The sequence below is a fragment of the Danio rerio genome, chromosome 2, assembly GCF_049306965.1.
Source record: "Danio rerio strain Tuebingen ecotype United States chromosome 2, GRCz12tu, whole genome shotgun sequence".
Taxonomy (NCBI): domain Eukaryota; kingdom Metazoa; phylum Chordata; class Actinopteri; order Cypriniformes; family Danionidae; genus Danio; species Danio rerio.
Window position 1 is genome coordinate 5,149,837 of NC_133177.1, and position 19,797 is coordinate 5,169,633.

General features: G+C 33.3%; 1 protein-coding gene across 2 annotated transcripts in view; it reads right to left on the minus strand.

Moving 5' to 3' along the window:
* The window catches only part of tfr1a (transferrin receptor 1a), a 30,869-nt gene extending 16,240 nt beyond the window's left edge, over positions 1–14,629 (minus strand). Inside the window, exons 1-8 of one of the 2 annotated variants that reach the window (XM_005163666.6) lie at positions 14,574–14,629; positions 7,581–7,629; positions 6,205–6,433; positions 5,237–5,417; positions 4,630–4,852; positions 2,829–2,951; positions 2,615–2,710; positions 778–917 (exon numbers count right to left, since the gene is read on the minus strand). In XM_005163666.6, coding sequence (XP_005163723.1) covers positions 778–917; positions 2,615–2,710; positions 2,829–2,951; positions 4,630–4,852; positions 5,237–5,417; positions 6,205–6,433; positions 7,581–7,613 — 1,025 coding nt within the window. In that variant the 5' untranslated portion in view covers positions 7,614–7,629; positions 14,574–14,629. Of the gene's footprint in view, positions 1–777; positions 918–2,614; positions 2,711–2,828; positions 2,952–4,629; positions 4,853–5,236; positions 5,418–6,204; positions 6,434–7,580; positions 7,630–14,573 lie in introns of those variants that run through there. The other variant, NM_001009917.1, reaches the window with a different exon arrangement.
* Positions 14,630–19,797: the final 5,168 nt, after the last annotated feature.

Below are 19,797 nucleotides of genomic sequence, written 5' to 3' on the forward strand. Positions count from 1 at the left end.
ACTATCTTCTCAAGTGTTTAAAAGAAATGTTCTAAAGATGTGTAACCATTGTCTTACATAATATGAAAAACAAATACTATGAAAGTCAATGGTTACAGGTTTTTAGCATTCTTCAAATTATCTTCTTTAGTGTTCTTAGGAAGGGTTATGAAGGTGTGTAACCATTGACTTACATAGTATGAAAAATAAATACTATGGAAGTCAGTGGTTACAGGTTTTTAGCATTCTTCAAATTATCTTCTTTAGTGCTCTAAAGAAATGTTCTAAAGACATGTAACCATTGACTTCCATAGCATGAAAAACAAATGCTATGGAAGTCAATGGTTACAGGTTTTTAGCAAATTATCTTCTTTGGTGCTCTTAAGATGTGTAACCATTGACTTGCATAGTATGAAAAATAAATACCATGGAAATCAATGGTTACCAGTTCTTAGCATTCTTCAAATTATCTTCTTTAGTGTTTTTGAGAAGGATTATAAAGACATGTAACCATAGACTTACATCGTATGAAAAACAAATATTATGGAAGTCAATGATTACAGGTTTTTAGCTTTCTTCAAACTATCTTCTTAAGTGTTTTAAAAAATTGCTCTAAAGACGTGTAACCATTGTTTTACATAGTATGAAAAACAAATACTATAGAAAATACTAAGCCAAAGGAAAATGAATGAACAAACACAAGTGCCCAGCTCGAAGTACATGCAATAGGAATACTAAATGATATATCAGTAACAACAACAGTGAAAGTAAATGGAAAGAATGAGAATAATAATGCACCTCATGATCTCAGAAGCCTGTTTGGTGGTGATGGTTTGTGCTGGGATGCTGGGCAAGCCGGAAGACTGAGCTGGTGGAAACTGGGTATGATTGAATGAAGGGAAACCTGGAGTGTAAGGGTCACCAGTGCCAAGATGGACCTACGAAAGAGCATTTTAATACATCAGAAATCAACTCATGATAAACATGCAAACATCATGCAATCTGAAATAGTTTTAATGATTGTTATGATTAGAACTGTATTCATTTCAATGGAAACTGTAGCTCTGTGGTGCTTTATTGATAATATTTTAGGCATGTTAAAGCTGCTAAATCTTAATACAATGTCCCAAAACAAGCTAGAAGGCATTCAAATGTACAAGTAATAGGAATTGATGCTTTGCCATGTATAATGGTTTTTGTAGCGCTAACATTAGGAATGTCATAAATCTGTCATAAACATAATAGTCATGAAGCCATTAAAATTGTGTCTGGAATATTTTTCTGATCATTTTTTTTTTCAGTGGAACAAACTGAATTTGACATCAAAATGTCTCAGTAAAATTGTCAATACTCTGTCAAACTATTTTACAATACTATGTTATATATTTAAAAATGTATATTTAATGACATTTAACAACATTGTAATGACCTATTCAATTTGTACAACTAGCTAACGTCAATAAAAACCATTAATGATGCTGTTATGACATGACAATTGTGTTTAGGACAGACTTATGATACAATAAGCTATGCTATCATGGTAATCTCAGGTTGTCATGATAAAGAAAAAGACGTTTTGTTTGTCAAGATGTCATAAAGAGCTCTCAAACAATGTTGCTGAGCAAATGGCCAATGTTATATGCATGCATAAAATCTCCATATACTCAAGATGTGTCATTCATGATTATAAAGGTTTTGGGACAGTCTTATGAACACCACCTTAAAGTAAAGTTTACCATTTTAGCTATTCATGATTAAAAAGGTTAGTGACAGTCTTATGAACACCCGCTTTAAGTAAAGTGTTACAATTTTAGCTATTCATGATTTTAAAGGGTTCATGACAGTCTTATGAACACCCTCTTCAAGTAAAGTTTTACCATTTTAGTTATTCGTGATTATTAAGATTTCATAACAGCCTTATAAACAACCTCTTTAACTAAAGTGTTACTATTTTATTTAGTCATGATTATAAAGGTTAGTGACAGTCTTATGAACACCCGCTTTATGTAAAGTGTTACCATTTTAGCTATTTATGATTATAAAGGGTTCATGACAGTCTTATGAACACCCCCTACAAGTGAAGTGTTACTATTTTAGTTATTTGAGATAATAAACAGTTCATGACAGTCTTATGAACAGCCCCTTCAAGTAAAGTGCTAGTATTTTAGTTATTCGTGATTATAAAGGGTTCATGACAGTCTTATGAACACCCCCTACAAGTGTTAGCATTTTAGTTATTAGTGATTATAAAGGGTTCATGACAGTCTTATGAACAGCCCCTTCAAGTAAAGTGTTACCATTTTAGTTGTTAGTGATTATAAAGGGTTCATGACAGTCTTTTAAACACCCCCTTCAAGTAAAGTGTTAGCATTTTAGTTATTAGTGATTATAAAGGGTTCATGACAGTCTTATGAACACCCCCTTCACGTAAAGTGTTACTATTTTAGTTATTTGAGATTATAAACAGTTCATGACAGTCTTATGAACACCCCCAACAAGTGTTAGCATTTTAGTTATTAGTGATTTTAAAGGGTTCATGACAGTCTTTTAAACACCCTCTTTAAGTAAAGTGTTACCATTTTAGTTTTTTTACAGCTAGAAAATAATCGGATAAAGGTAAAATTTTACAACTTACATGGCCAAAAAGAGCAGTGTTTTCTTTAATTTGGTAGTTAACAGGATCTGGGTAAATCAGCACGGCACTAGCATTCAAGCTAGCAGCATTCGCAACCTATAACAAATGCATGAAAACAAAGGGATGAATATGCTTGAATATTACTTAATATTGAATATCGTTATTATTATCATCATTTGTTCAATATGAAACATGAGTGTGTGATATCACCAACCTTTTCAGCATAACTGAGCAGTCCAGCTCTGACCAAGACCACCTTTTCACTCACATCAGCACTGACCTCTTGCAGGCGTCTGAAATCCTCTGCCCGTCCATAATGGGCATACAGAGCTGCGCCCTATTTGACAAGAAATAAGGAATACCTCATATTATTCATTGACTTTTTATATACATATACAGTTAGAATTACTAACCCTCTGAATTATTAACCCACCCTTTTTACCCAGTTTCTGTTTAACAGAGAAGATTTTTATCAACATTTCTAAACGTAATAGTTTTAAAAACTCATTTCTAATAACTAATTTCTTATATCTTTGCCATGATCGCAGTAAATAATATTTTACTAGATATCAAGACACCAGTATAAGCTTAAAGTGACATTTAAAGGCTTGAATACAGAACATGCTTTGTATCATTAGCTTTCCACTGTTAATAAGCAATTAGTTGACTAAAGATAAAGATAGATCAATCAAAAATAAAAATTGTCATCATTTACTCTCTCTTTACTTTACTTGATGAGTTTCTTCTGTTGAAGATATTTTAAAGAACGCTGAAAACCTGTAACCATTGACTTTCGTATTTGTTTTTCATATCATGGAAGTCAATGGTTACAGCTTTTCAGTTTTCATCAAAATATGTTATTTTGCATTCAACAATCGAAATTTTGGAAACAATTGAGTATTTTTGGGGTGATTTATCCCTTTAAAGTGAGTAAACCTGTAGTGATTAAAATAATAAAGTCCTAGTTTTGTGCTGAACAATTCATCTGTGCATGTTATTAAAAAAATAATAAATAGTTTGCCCTTCTTATCTTTAATTGAAATCTGAAAATGTAGTTCCTGTTTTTTTTTTAACTGCCAGATTATGTATATCTTAGCAAATGGGCGTAGCTAACATACATATATTTATTTTTTATAATTATTTTTTAGGGTTTTTACCTTTATTTGATAGGACAGTACAGAGTATTGACAGGAAAGCATGGGGAGCAGAGAGAGGGGAAGAATCGGCATATTAAATGCAGCAATCGAACTCGGGTCGCTGTGAGTGCATGTTTCGACTCACTAACCACTACACCACTGGCGCCAACAGAGGCTAACATATTTAACCACGCTGCTCCAACTGTCAGTTTTGACAACAAACAGAAATGGTGAGCAGGAAGAATCCATTAGGTTGTAATAACTTTCCCCAAACATTTTTCCAGCTCTTTCTGAATGAAATGTTTCTTTACTACATCCAATCAGCTTGCAGTAAAAACAAGCCACGCCCACTGTTTTGTCCTTTAATATTCTATTCCTCTAAGTATTGCGTCACAATATGAACCGCATCTTCCAGTTCATGGGAACGTTAAGTAAATTAAGTGTATGTAACTGTATGTAGTAGTTATAAATATTAAGTTACGCCAACTTAACAGTTTCAAGTTACAAAGGATTTACTCAATTTTAAAGTGAAGTCAACTAGTAGCTTTTAAAGTGCACTAAAATCAAGTCTTTTTATTGTAGTCAACTTTTAAAACGTCTTAACACGTCTATAGATCCTTTTGTTTAGCTCAAGTGTACTGTTTCTTATATTTAATCAAATGATTCCTTTGGCTAAGTCCCTGATTGGCATTGCCACAGTAGAATGAACCACCAACTATTCTAGCATGCTTTTACACAGCGGATGGCCTTGCAGCCGCAACCCAGTACTATTACAAAATCTAAATATTAGAGTTAAATCCTGGATTATTTATATTTATTTTTTAATAATGCTGACCCTGACTATATGAAAGACCTGTTCAAACTACTGTCAGAACTAACCTGCACTGTTTTAATAGCACTGTAGGCCAGATAGCCCTCGGTTGTTCCCACCACATTGTTACGGAAGAGCACTCTGTTATTGGATGCACCGGGATCGTGGACTTTCACATAGTGCTCATCGGTCCAGGGGTTCATTCCCAATGTTTTGAATTTCCCCATGATTTTATTAGCCAGCATCTCATCACCTGAGCTTCCCGCCTGGTGACTGAGACTAGAAAACTCCCTGCAGAGAAACACAAACACACATTTGAGATCAACTTACAGTATGGATAAATTAGAGCATTGTGAGCGTTTGTACATGTTTTTGTGACATATAAGGACACAAAGCGGTATAAATTACATTGGTATGACACGGGTGTTACATTAAAGTGGTGGAATATGAGGACACTGCTGATGGGACACTTCTCAAAAGGCTTATAAGTGAAACAGAATGAGTTTTTTTCAGAAAGTAAAACTGTACACAAGTTTCCTGTGAGGGTTTAGGGGTAGGGTGAGGTTAGGGCAATACAAAATACAGTTTGTACAGTATTTTATAAAACCAATGGAAACCTATGTAATGTCCTCACAATTCACAAAAACAAACGTGTGTGTGTGTGTGTGCAATTACTTGAAGTTGCTGTTAATGTTTTCAGTTGTCAGTTTCCTTTTGAGCAATGCCCTGAGATCACTCCAGTCCAACGAAACAGCGATTTCTGGTCTCACCGGAGCCGTCTCACTAAACACCGGACAATCTGTCTTGATTTCAGTTTTGCCTGTGCTTTTATTAGACATGTAACCAATGAGGTATCCTGAAAGACGAAAAATACAGAAATAATTTTTATGCTTGGAAATATTTGCTTATTTATACACAATTTTGGCACCAGACGCCGATATATAGCAGCATTTCACTTCAGGAGCCCAGGGTTCGAGTCCCGACTCACAGACCTTTCCCAACCCACCATTCCCTCCATTTCTCTCTCTCTCTCTCTCACCAATTTCGCCGTTTACATACCATCCTATCATAATAAAGGCAAAAAGGATAAGAATAAATCTTAAAATAAAATAAATCAACACAATAAGTTGTTTCTTTGTCACAGAAAGGCAGCAAACCAATATTTGTGACCCACAAAACTTCTGTTTCGTTAGTATTTTTAGCCAAAAATACATTGTAAAGGTATTAATGAACGGTTCTTAATGATTTTTCTTATATGCCAAAAGTAATTAGAGTATTAAGTACAGATCATGTTTCATAAAAATATGTTTCATAATTTCTTAGTGTAAATATAAAAAGAATATCAAACATTTTTTCTAATTGACAATATGTAATGCAAAGCACTTCATTTAGACAACTTTAAGGGCTTTTCAGATGATGTAAAAATCTCAAATTTCACAAAATTGACTGGTTTGAGGTCCAGGGTCATATTTCCCATCAAAACCCTGTACCATGCCAATCATTATTAGCTAAACTATTAAATACACAGGCTAATTTGTGTATTTTTTTGTACCAAAACAACATACAGAAAACAATTTGACACACCCTAATGACTGAGCAATCTAAATAAACCATTTCTGAGAGTCATGTCATAAGATAATTACCAAAAAGGAAGAGGAGCAGAATGCCAACGACGAATCCGCAGACAGTTTTGGGAGAGCGCTGGTTCAGCTTGCTGGGGTAATATTGACCATTACGTTGGTTTTCCCCAACACCGTTCGCCTCCACCTCTTCATCCATGTCAGACGACAGCTTCATCTCCACATGGCTGTTGTCGCCCTCCATGTTCTGGGTCAGGTTAAAGCGCGTGTAGGAACGTGGTTCCCCATTGAACTGGAAAAAGATTTACGAGGCACCGAAATTAAATACTGTCCGGTGTTCTCTTCACTATACAAACATTATTTGTCACGTTTCAGGATAGAAAACAGGAACAAAATGGGAGTAGAATCCAAGTGCAGATTTAATAATGTATTAGTGCAGTGAAAATGACCAAAAATCCAAAAATCAAAGTAACAAAGTAAACAAACAAACAAGGAACTCCAACAGATTAAACTAGAACTAGAACTAAACAACTCTGACAGGAAACTAGACAGGAATCAGGAATAACATACCACTAAGACGAACGACGAACTAACAAACAGAAGATGAATGACTGAATATATAGTCCAGGTAATCAACGGGGAAACAGAGACAGCTGTGATTGCAATCAGTGTATATGAAAGACCGGGTGTATGCACGAAGGAATGTGTGGATATGTAGTTTTATAGCATTTATCCATGTTTAGTCTTAAAGAAAAGGTGAGTTTCTCCATTTCAAACATATTATCTACAATTGTTATCCACTCATCCTTTGTTGGTGGAATCTCTTCCATTTCTTGGTTATTGCTTTTTTACTAGCAACTAATAGTATTTTGAGAAGGTATTTGTCTTGTGCATTAAAATCGGTTTGTATGTTTCCTAAATATATAGTACCAAAGCTATGATCAATCTCAAAACCCAGTATTGATTCAATTTCAGTGACCACCATTAACCAATAAGATTGGATTGCTGGACAATTCCAGAATATATGATAATAATCAGCCATAAAATTGTTACATCGTCTCCAGGGAAATCAGCATTTTACACTGTGAAGTAAACTTATTGAGTCTTACAAATTTAAGTGAATTTAACAAAAAAAATGTTGTCAACCAATAAAACTCAAGAATTGTGGTGTTTCAGCTGTGGTGAGTCGTTTGAACAAACACAGTAGCAAACGTCATTTTTTTGAGTGCAGTTAAACCACTGAGGATGGAGGTTGAGAGAGCTCTAGGATTTCATCTAACATTTATTCATTTATTTTTAGAAGATGAACAAATGTATTGGGACGACTTGAGGGTGAGTAATTATTAACAGAACTTTCATTTTGGGGTGACCTAACTCTTTAAATGACCATTTGTTATCTCTTAAATAATTCATACATTTCAATTAAATGATTGTCTTACGATTTTGGAGATGGTTGTCCTGGCTTGATCCATTTGTGACCTCAAAAATCTGTGGAAAGAGAATAAAACATTGTCAACAAAATCTGTATCTTTTTAAATTTTTTACTTTATATTTATGATTTTCTTTTCTTTTTTTTTACAGAACAACCTCTTCCCCAACAATTTAACCCTGTACAGATTAGAAAATAAAAAATAATAATAATATAAACATTTTAAATAAAATAAGATAAATAACACAAAATAAATAAATGAGTACTGCCATTCTAAATTCTTTTCAGGGGACACATTTAGTTACATTGTTACCTCAAATTACATTGGTGATAAGTAGGCCCACATGGAATCTGCGCGCGCAGATTTTCTGCAGAATTGCACACATTTTTAGCCCATCATTAATTCTGTTTATTTACTTGAGTAAATGTGTGTAAATCTATATTTATTTAGTTTTTAAATTAACTTCAGCAATGTTACTGACTACTATAAAAATGTTCATCTGATTTATTTATGTCTTTTAGTAGATGCTTTGTTTACCAAATAAATTTAATCTAATTGAATTTGCATTTTAAACATTAAATAAAAGTTAAAAAGATATTATTTTTTGATTTCATATGTTAAGTGTTTGTTTTAGTTATGATACTTCCAAATTAATTCAGCAGATTTTTACCAAAATTCTCAGCAGAAAAACTAAATGTGCACATCTAAATATCTTGTAATGCTTTTCCACCTCTTCAGAAAAACATCAGTCTTCATTTGTTCACTTGCACATGCAGTCATTTTTACATAGACCTGTTTAAGTCTCTAAATCCACTGAGGCACCTTTGAGAGGCCAACAACATCTATATCTAAAATCAGTGTGAAGGAGATAAATCTGGTCATAACATAATTATGATTAGATTGTTATGTCAACAAAACAAGCCGTAAAACAGTCTGCGATAACAGATGCTATAATATATGTTAAAGCGCTCTAGTGCACACTGTTTGGCTTAGGATTCTCTTAAAGTGATAGTTCTGACATTCATTTACTCATCAATCACTTGTCACAAACCAGTTTGAGTCATTTTCTGTTGAATCCAAAAGACATTATTTTGAAGAATGTCGGAAACCTGTAACTATTGACTTCCATTGAACTTGTTTTACCTACTATGGAAGTATAACTTGACACCTACTAGTTTGAGCATCGATATCACAATATGTGTATCCGTAATACACTTCAGAATTAGATTATTTATTGAAGATTAAAATATGAAGATTTTATTAGATATTATTTTTCTATTATTGTATAAAATTATTTATACAATGATGGCCATGTTATTTTATGTTTGATTGTTTAATTTTAGTATTTGAACACTGTTAGACTCCCCAGAAAACCAATAAGCGCTGTTTGTTTTACTTTTAGGGTTCTTACACCTTTTCCATCTTCAAATTCCAGCACTTTTCAAGCACTTTCAACGTGTATTTCTATGCTTTTCCAGCACCTAACAACCACGGTAAATTACATTAATATATGCTGTATGTACTTTCTCACATTTAAATCCATAGTGCTTGTTTAAAAAAAAAAAAAAACTTAAATTGTTGAATACTTTAGAACTAAGATTTATTGAAATAGTTCACCGAAAAAGGGTAAAATGGGCTGTTATTTGTAACTTTAGGTGGTTTCTAAAATAAAATCTGTCAGTGTTATTTTTATTCTCTCTCGACCTTTATATTCAATTCAATTCAACTCAATAATTGCTTTATTGGCATGACAATTGTTACAAATGTATTGCCAAACCAGTTATAAAGTTTACATAAAAAGTAACATACATATATAATAAAAAACAGTACACACAGTAAATAGTAGTAGTAAAAAAAAGATATTTATATATAATAATTAAATAAAATATCAACAATACATCATATTATTCAATATATCTCATTAATATTCAATATATTATATTATTATTCAACATTATTCATACAAATCAATACAAAAATAGATCAGAATAAACTGTACATTTTTAGGATAAAACAGTAATAAACAATAATAATCAGTATATTTACAATGATTCATTTCTAATCATCTGGGCATGTGTATGTTTGTTCACTGATGTTTTTATTGGTCTGCTCTCTCTTTATGTGACAGGCATTAATGTATTGGGCCGCTAGAAGGACACACTCATTTTTTTCCCCTAGTAAATATTGAAGCTGTGTTTTATATTTTATTATATTCTATAATATTTTATTATTTTATAATATTATATATTTTTTATATTTTATATTGTGTTTTTATATTTTTGTGGCTGTAGCTCCCAGTCATTTCAAGGAAGGCAAGTGAGCCAATCAGAAGAGCTTTAAGACGGTGCAGGCATTGCAGGCTTTGTTTACTGCCGCAAGTTGATATGCTGACTGTTGTAAACTATTTCTGAGCGCTGCGTTTTGCGTTTTTAGGTGCAAATATGCATTGTGCGTGAATGTCTTCTTAAATACGTGCATGCGCTGAACATTTTGCAATGAAAACTGGTCCCACAGCAGCAATTTTATGCACTCGCACAAATGCTCCCAAATATATTTTGAGCTCGCGTAGATAAAATTGTGTGCATTTGCAAACAAAAATTGTCGCAATTTCGAGCCCTGTAATTTCAAGTTCAAGCAAGTTCAAGCACTTTGTCCAAAATCCAAGCACTTTTCAAACCTTGAGAACACTTTTTTTTAAAAATCAAACATTTTCCAGGATTTCCGGCACCAGTACGAACCCTGTACTTTTATTTTTGCGTTCATTCATTCATTTTCTTTTCGCCTTAGCCCCTTTATTAATCAGGGGTCGCCACAGCGGAATGAACCACCCACTTATCCAGCATATGTTTTACGCAGCGGATGCCCTTCCAGCTGCAACTCATCACTGGGAAACATCCATACACACTCATACACTACAGGCAATTTAGCCCACCCATTTCACCTAAATAGCGCATGTCTTTGGACAGTGGGGGAAACCAGAACACCTGGAGTACACCCGCAAGATCACAGGGAGAACATGCAAACTCCACTCAGAAATGCCAACTGACCCAGCCGAGGCTTGAACCAGTGATCTTCTTGCTGTGAGGCAATCGTGCTACCCACTATGCCACCGTGATGCCGCCTGTCCTATTTATATATGCTTAGAGATGCTGATTTTTGCATATAAAAAGTCTTGAAAACTCCAGTCAATCTAAATGTCTACATTTTTACTTTAGAGACCTGCATCTAAACAGTCTCTTGGTCAATGCGTGTTAAGATTTTGAACATCGTCTTGGACACTTTTAATGCTTCCAAACGACTTGCTGCATTTATAAAGTGCACATGTCTTGAGGTTGTTCAGTATGATGCCCTTTACTTTCTATCTACGATGTAACTAAACATTTTAGTCAATTACCATAGACAAGAAAAAATAAAGTGACTTTAGGTTGAAGGAAAATAGCGGAGTAAACGTACCAATACTGCAGTAAAATGTCCTCAAGGGAAAGTAAAATACACATTTTTAAAACTACTTACTAAATTATAATTCATGAGAAACTCTGCTCAGTAAATCGAGTGCATGTTACTTTACACCACTGACTATATACTGAAAATGCTGTACAGTATGTGTGCACTATGTTTGCACAGGATAACAATCATGCATCTCTGCAGGCCTGTCACTGTTTGAGTTTTCCCACTAGCTATTATCAATATAAAATAGAAATTATAAACAGCACTAAGAAATCAAAACTCTTTTTTTTTCGGTAGAGGTTTAAGGTTACAAGTTAATCTAATAATCCACACTAGACAAACAAGCCTTCTCAAGACAGTATGATTCAGCAACAAAATGTTACATTCCTTCAACTATGTAGAAAAGGGCATAAAATTACAGCAGAAAGAGTTGAAGCATGCACCGGCTATGAACTGGCTCGGACACATGCATGCTAGAGATAGGAAAGCGCATGTGGACTACACCCTACCGGGAAAAAAACTCACACACAATCAGATCAAACCAATCCTCACGTCCGTTGGGGCCTGACTTTTTAACCTCCTACTTGTCTTTTCCTCAGAAACTGCACTGAAGTATGGCGAGGTCTTTTGGGTTTTTCCAGTTGTCCCACTAATGCTGCAACTTGTGATGTTAGATATGCACCTGCTTTTGTTGCTACACGATGTGGGAATATACAAAGCAATGTAAAATAAATATATATATATATATATATATATATATATATATATATATATATATATATATATATATATATATATATATATAAAATAAAATAATAATAATAATAATAATAATAATAAAGGAAAATTTAAATAATAATAATAAAGTAAAATAAAATTAAACAATAAAAAAATAAAAGAACAAAAAAATTCTGAAAAAATTATAATTAACAACGTAAATTTAAAATAAAATAAAAAATAAATAATAATAATAATAATAATAATAATAAACATGGGAAAATTAAGTTCAAAATTAAATATATAAAATGAAATAAAATAATATCAATAAAAGAAAAATAAACTTAAATTAAAAATAAAATACAAACATTAATGGAAAAAAAACATTAAAGGAAAATTAAATTTAAAATTAAATTTAAAATTAAATAAAAATAATATTAAACAAAAAATTCAATGGATAACAAAACAATATATAAAATAAAAAAACACACAAAAAACTAAAATAATAAAAAATATGGATAAATAAAATTTAATTAAACACAAAATAGGTATAAAATAACATAATTAAATATAAAATTTTAAAAATAACAAAATTCTAATAAACAAGGGAAAATCTCAATAAAAAGTTTTTTTAAATAATAAAAATAATAATAAAATTAAATAAAAATGAAAATTAACTAAAACAATTTAAAATAATAACAATAATAGAAAATTATATTAAAAATAATTAAATTAAAGGAAAATTATATTACAAATAATTTAAATTATAATAATAATAAAGGAAAATTACATAAAAATAATTTTAAAACAATAAAAAAGGAAAATTACAATTAAAATAAAATAATTATAAAAAAGACAAAAAATTCTTAAAAAAATAAAATAAGAAATAAAATAAAAATTAGTAAAATAAGAAATGAATTAAAGTTGAGTTTGGATTTTAAATTTGCTTTTCTTTTAGATTAAAAAATAACAAAAATGTTCTATCGCAGAAAAAAAAACAAAAAAAAAAAACAGGTTTAATCCATTCATGCAGTACATTTAGATCTGACATCAAGCTTTTTTATCATGTGACTGTCTCACCGCCACCTGAATCATTTCAGTTTTATATTTTTTCAGAGAAGTAAATGGATGAAACAGTCTAAAGTGATTCACATTTGAAAAATAACCTCTCCAGAGGCATATATGTAACATATAACTCTATTTTTTCAGGATTAACCTCAAACTATTTCTGCATCATGAACTTCTAAGTTTCCAAGAATGTGCACACATTGTTGAATAATCTTTACAGAACTAACAGAGAGGATTAAAACTCAAGCACATCATGTGACGGTCACACAGCCTGAAAACACATTGAAACATGTTTCAAGTCACCTAATAAAGTCACTATTAAACTAAAGATATTCAAAATGTTCATTTGCACCTTTAAATGAATTCAAAATTCATACAAAACAGCAGTAAGACTAAATACTTAGTGAAAATTCTTTAAATTAAACACATTACTTTGTTAAATATAACTAAAATGGCATTATTCACATTTTTTATTATTAATAATAGCAATACAATTTACATTGAAAAAACATAAAATATAGTAAAATACCATACAAACCTAAAAAAACAAACAATATATGATGCCAATTTAACAATTCATTAATAAATAAATACAAAAATAAAATAAAATTCTGCATAAACAAATTTTCCTAAATATTACACGAGTTACATATGTAATTGCAATAATAATAATAATAAATATATGAATGAATAAATTAAAAATATACAATTTAATGTCAATGAATTATGTATTAATAATACTATTAATTATTCCTACAATCCTAAAACAGTTATAAAAGGTGACCACTGCTTCATATAAGCATTATATTACTCCTTTTATTTCATTTTAAATAACTTTTTCCAATTACTTCCAGTGATTTGAGCGTCAGACTTGCTAGAAATATCGTCATAATTTAATGCACATTTTCACTTTTCTTTGTCAAATCCTATAAACATCAAAACGCGCTCAAAAAAGGACTTTATTTTAAATATTAAGCCTTTTAACCCAGAAGTGATATAATAACTCATTCAGACATGAACTTGGAACAGGTGACGATCTTGAAAGGACAAGTGTTGGCTGACCCTGAAGAAAATGTCAAACCCAGCTACAGCCAAGTGCAAAAATACCAATTAATAATCCTAAAAATCAACTTTACAAATGAACCTGCAGATTATATTGTGCAATAGTACACTTATATCAATTTTATTTCGTTAATATTTTTATAATAGCCTAAATAACACATTTATGAGGGCATTTAAAGTAGTTATAAATGTAAGATTTCCGTTGTTATTATTATACAAGAGTCTCATCAGTTAACGTGAAGGTCAGCATTGAAGAGCACGTGTATGATGAACACCAGCTCTGTCATTGAGGTAAAGCTCGTTTTATATTCGAGCATTCGTTCATTTTTGATGTGACAACGTATTGTACTTTGAATATGGGTCTGAAATACCTTAAGTATGACTTCAAAACAGTATTAGCACTATTTAACAGTGCTTTGATAATACTTTTATAGTCGTTGGCTGCTAATAATAAGGATAACTTTCTAAAATTATATTATTAAGAATTTAAAACCATCATTAATTTCCTCAATTGCACCTGTTCTGCACACGCTAGCATAAATAAAAGCGATTATAACGTGATTAAATTATCATATAGATATATAATTAGTTTTTTGTGAGGAATAATAACCCTAAACGCAAAGGTTCAACTATGCACTCGTCTTATATATGCATAATACACATTTCTCAGACAAAGCATTTATGAGGGAAACTTCTGATAAGTCTTACCACAGGCTCCTGCCCTCCTGACGGCGAAAGACTCGAGCCGAGGCTGAATACCGAATAACCTTGCTGCTCGAGCATGCACGGTTCTTCTCGCGGAGGGGCGGGGTGAAGCGGTGTCACTTCCGGTCGTTCCATATTAGGAAAGTAAGTGGTTCAAGACCTGATTTTTTTAGCTTTAACATCATTTAAAGTGTAAACGATGTACATTCTATATATTTATTATATAATCATGATCTAAAATTCATTCATTCGTTTCCTTTTCAGCTTAGTCCCTTTTTTTCACCACAGAGGAATGAACCGCCAACCTATCCAGCATTCGTTTTATACAGTGGAAGTCCTTCCAGCTGCAACCCAGTACTGGGAAACAACCATGCACACTCATACACTATTTAGTTTATTCAATTCACCTATAGCGCATGTCTTTGGATTGTGACCAAACTGGAGCACCAGTAGGTGCAAGATTTTCCCTTAAACAAGCTAAATAAACTTAGGTTTTTAAAATATTATCTTACTCACCTTCTGGTAGATTATTTTGTGTGTTTTAAGGAGAAACCAACATCATTTTGTCTTTAAATATTGCCATATTGTGTTTTTATAGGCAGCACAGCGACTGAGTGGTTAGCACTGTCACCTGACAGCAAGAAGATTGCTGGTTCGAGCCTCGGCTGGTCCAGTTGGCATTTCTGTGTGGAGTTTGCATGTTCTCTCCGTGTTGGCGTGGGTTTCCTCCGGGTGCTCTGGTTTCCCTCACAGTCCAAAGACATGCGCTGTAGGTGAATTGGATTAAATTGTCCGTAATGTGAGTGTGAATGGGTGTTTCCCAGTACTGGGTAGCAGATGGAAGGACATCCGCTGTGTAAAACATATGCTGGATAAATTGGCGGTTCATTCCGGTGTGGCGACCCCTGATGTGAATGAATGGAAAATGAATGAATGTGTTTTTATGCAACCGATTTTGTAGAACAGAAAGTCACCTTTATTAAATCTTCTCCTCCAAAAAGAAAGGTCTTAAATTTTGAAGTTTTTTTTTATGTAATGAAATGCTTGCTTTATTTCAAAAGTGCCTGCTCAGCAGACTCCCATCCCAAACATCTGTAACCAAGCCGGCAGAAGAACATGTGGGCCAAAGTAACTAACCTGGAGAGACATTTTCCAGGAGGAGCCCATGAAAGTAAAGGACACAACCAGTGTGGGTTTGCTTTAAAATCCAGCAACACCTGTCAAAATACTGACAACAATACCGTAACTCAGATCTAGTTTATACTGTGGTTAAATGTTGGACAGTCTTCGCATTCTGACTGCGGAAACACAATTAGAGCACATAAAGAAATCTGATATATGGGAATATATGCTAATTACATACATACAAAGTTCACATTTGTGGACAACACGGTGGCTCAGTGGTTAGCACTGTCACCTCACAGCAAGAAGGTCGCTAGTTTGAGTCTCAGCTGGGTCAGTTGGCGTTTCTGTGTGGAGTTGGCATGTTCTTCCCGTGTTGGCGTGAGACATGTGCTTTAGGTGAATTGAATAAACTAAATTGTCTGTTTTGTATGAGTGTGTATGGATGTTTCCCAGTGAGGGGTTGCATCTAGAATGGTGTTTAATTCCCTTTTCCTTTTCTTCCATGTGTTGAGAAAATGAGAATTTTCCATCACAGAAATCTAAGGCTCTGAGAAAATTCTCTCATCCGATCACATGAACGGAAATCGGGTCTGATCACGTGGTTCCAGACCTCCCGATCAGGACTCGAATAGATACAGTTGAAGTCAGAATTATAAGCCCCCTGAGTTATTAACCTCCTGTTTATTTTTTTCCCCAATTTCTGTTTAACAGAGAGATTTTTTTCAACACATTTCTAAACCTCTTTGCCATGATGACAGTAAATAATATTTGACTATATATTTTTCAAGACACTTCCATTCAGCTTAAAGAGACATTTAAAAGCTTAACTATGTTAATTAGGCAGGTTAGGGTAATTAGTCGTTATTGTATAATGATGGTTTGTTCTGAAGACATTGGAAAAAAAATTGCTTAAGGGGCTAATATTTTAACTAAAATGAGTCATAAAAAATTAAAAACTGCTTTTATTCTAGCCAAAATAAAACAAATAAGACTTTCTCCAGAAGAAAAATTATTATCAGACATACTGTGAAAATGTCCTTGCTCTGTTAAACATCATTTGGGAAATATTTAAAAAAGAAAAAAGAATCGGGGGGGGGGGGGCGAATAATTCTGACTTCAACTGGATGTGTATATTTTCATATATTCTCAATACTTTTTAAACACATCTATAATTATGCAGGGGCACAGAGTTAGACCTCTTTCAGAATTTAACAATTGCTGAATGTTAAAATAAGGTGGATTAAATAAAACATAAGGAACATCCTGGATCAGTTTTTTCGCTCTTATTTATTCTTTTTTTATGTGTTATAGAAGCATCAGATTGAGTTTTAGTAGATGCTCAAAATCAAATGACTCGGACTCGAACTCGAGGGGAAAAAAACCTGATCGGGACATCCCTACAAAAAAAGTAATGCTACATTGCATTTTTAAAAAGTCAAATATTATCACTTTTTTTAAGTAATGTGTCACTTTATGCATAATATATATATATATATATATATATATATATATATATATATATATATATATATATATATATATATATATATATATTGGCCATGTAATCTAAATCACACAGGAAATCGTGACACAAACCAAATTGACAATTCTGTGAACGGTCCCACCCCCACTGTAAATAAATCACGACAACATTTTTACTTTATCATATTTTAATAAATGAATCAGGTTTCCATTCATTTTCTTTTAATTGTACACAGTTTAGGCGGCACAGTGGTTAGCACTGTCGCCTCAGAGCAAGAAGGTTGCTGGTTCGAGTCTCGGCTGGGTTAATTGGCATTTCTGTGTGGAGTTTGCATGTTTTCCCCATGTTGGCGTGGGTTTCCTCTGGGTTCCTCTGTTCCTTTTCCTTTGCTTTCCCCCAAAGTCCAAACACATGCGCTATAGGTGATTTGAATAAACAAAATTGTCCGTAGCATAGTTGTGTGAGTGAGTGTGTACCGGTGTTTACCAATACTAGGTTGCGGCTGGAAGGCCATCCGCTGCATAAAACATATGCTGGAATAGTTGTCGGTTCATTCTGCTGGGGCGACCTCTGAAAAAGAGACTAAGCCGAAGGAAAATTAGTGAATGTTCACAGTTTACCTTAACACTTTTAATTCAGTTGGACTGATGTAAGTTGAGATGACTAGAACAGTTCATTAGATTCAACTAAAAAATGTAGGCAGCAAAACAATGTTGTACAATTTACACACAAATTTTCCACTTGAGTTAAATTGAAATGAAGTGATTGAGGGGAATTTCAGGCATTTGCAGCAAACGTGCTGCATATTTTTTATCGTTAATGGAATCCCTTTCATTTGTGCGTTAATTTTGTGTGTCAACTATGCTTGCCCAAACATACTTTCACCTTTGGTGTGAACCCAGCAGAATAATCTGACTAATTGCACAATTAATCTTAAATGAAATGTTATTTTGGGGAAAGAACAGCGATTGGGTTCGTCATTTTCGGGGCTCCCCAAAAACAGTCAGTCACTTCAGAACTTTGTTAGAAACCTGTAGCCACTGACTTCCGTAGGAAAGTTATAGGGAAAAAAATACACAATGGAAGTCAATAGTTTACCAGTTTTCAACATTCTTCAAAATATCTTCTTTTTTTGTTCAACAGTAGAAAGAAAAGTAAACAGGTTTAAAAGAACTGGAGGGTGAGTAAATGACAGAATTTCTCTTCTATTTGTTTGACATCTTCACTTCTCCGAGCTCAGACTGTCCTTGAAAACAGTATCCCTTTAGCCGAAACAACTCACGGCAGGGACAATAGTCAACCGTGATGTTTTTAGGTCCCACTCAAGGGCACAATAACATGAGAACAGGCTTGATTATTGTTTAGTGTGAATTATATTCCTTAAGTCTCCTTTACCCACTTTCATGTTGCTAGTATTAAGGGAAACCCATTTTAGGAAGATTCCAAAGTATTTCTTACAGTCTCAGACACAATGGGTGGTCTCTGATTTACGTCTCTATAATTAACTTTTGCTGGGGTGCAGACTGAGCCATTTCTTCTCCCCTTATGAACAACATCATTATAGATTTCTTTGTAATGTAGAAGTTAACATACACTCACCGGCCACTTTATTAGGTACATCTTACTAGTACTTGGTTGGATCCCCTTTTGCCTTCAAAACTGCCTTAATCTTTTGCGACATAGATTCAACAAGGTGCTGGAAATATTCCTCAAAGATTTTGCTCCATATTGACATGATAGCATCACGCAGCTGCTGCAGATCCATGGTGTGAATCTCCTGTTCCCCCAGATCCTAAAGATGCTCTATTGGATTGAGCTCTGGTGACTGTGGAGGCTATTTCAGTACAGTGAACTCCTTGTCATGTTCAAGAAACCAGTCTGAGATGATTCACGCTTTCTGACATGCGGCGTTATCTTGCTGGAAGTAGCCATCAGAAGAGGAGTACACTGTGGTCATATTCTGGCATATATGTCACATATAGGTTTCTGGCATATATGTCACCTATAGGTTTCTGGCATATATGTCACCTATAGGTTTCTGGCATATATGTCACATATAGGTTTCTGGCATATATGTCACCTATAGGTTTCTGGTATATATGTCACCTATAGGTTTCTGGCATATATGTCGCATATAGGTTTGGCATATATGTCACCTATAGGTTTCTGGCATATATGTCACCTATAGGTTTCTGGCATATATGTCACATATAGGTTTCTGGCATATATGTCACCTATAGGTTTCTGGCATATATGTCACCTATAAGTTTCTGGCATATATGTCACCTATAGGTTTCTGGCATATATGTCACTTATAGGTTTCTGGCATATATGTTGACCTATAGGTTTCTGGCATATATGTCACTTATAGGTTTCTAGCATATATGTCACCTATAGGTTTCTGGCATATATGTCACATATATGTTTCTGGCATATATGTCACTTATAGGTTTCTGGCATATATGTTGACCTATAGGTTTCTGGCATATATGTCACTTATAAGTTTCTGGCATATATGTCACCTATAGGTTTCTGGCATATATGTCACTTATAAGTTTCTGGCAAATATGTCACCTATAGGTTTCTGGCATATATGTCACATATAGGTTTCTGGCATAT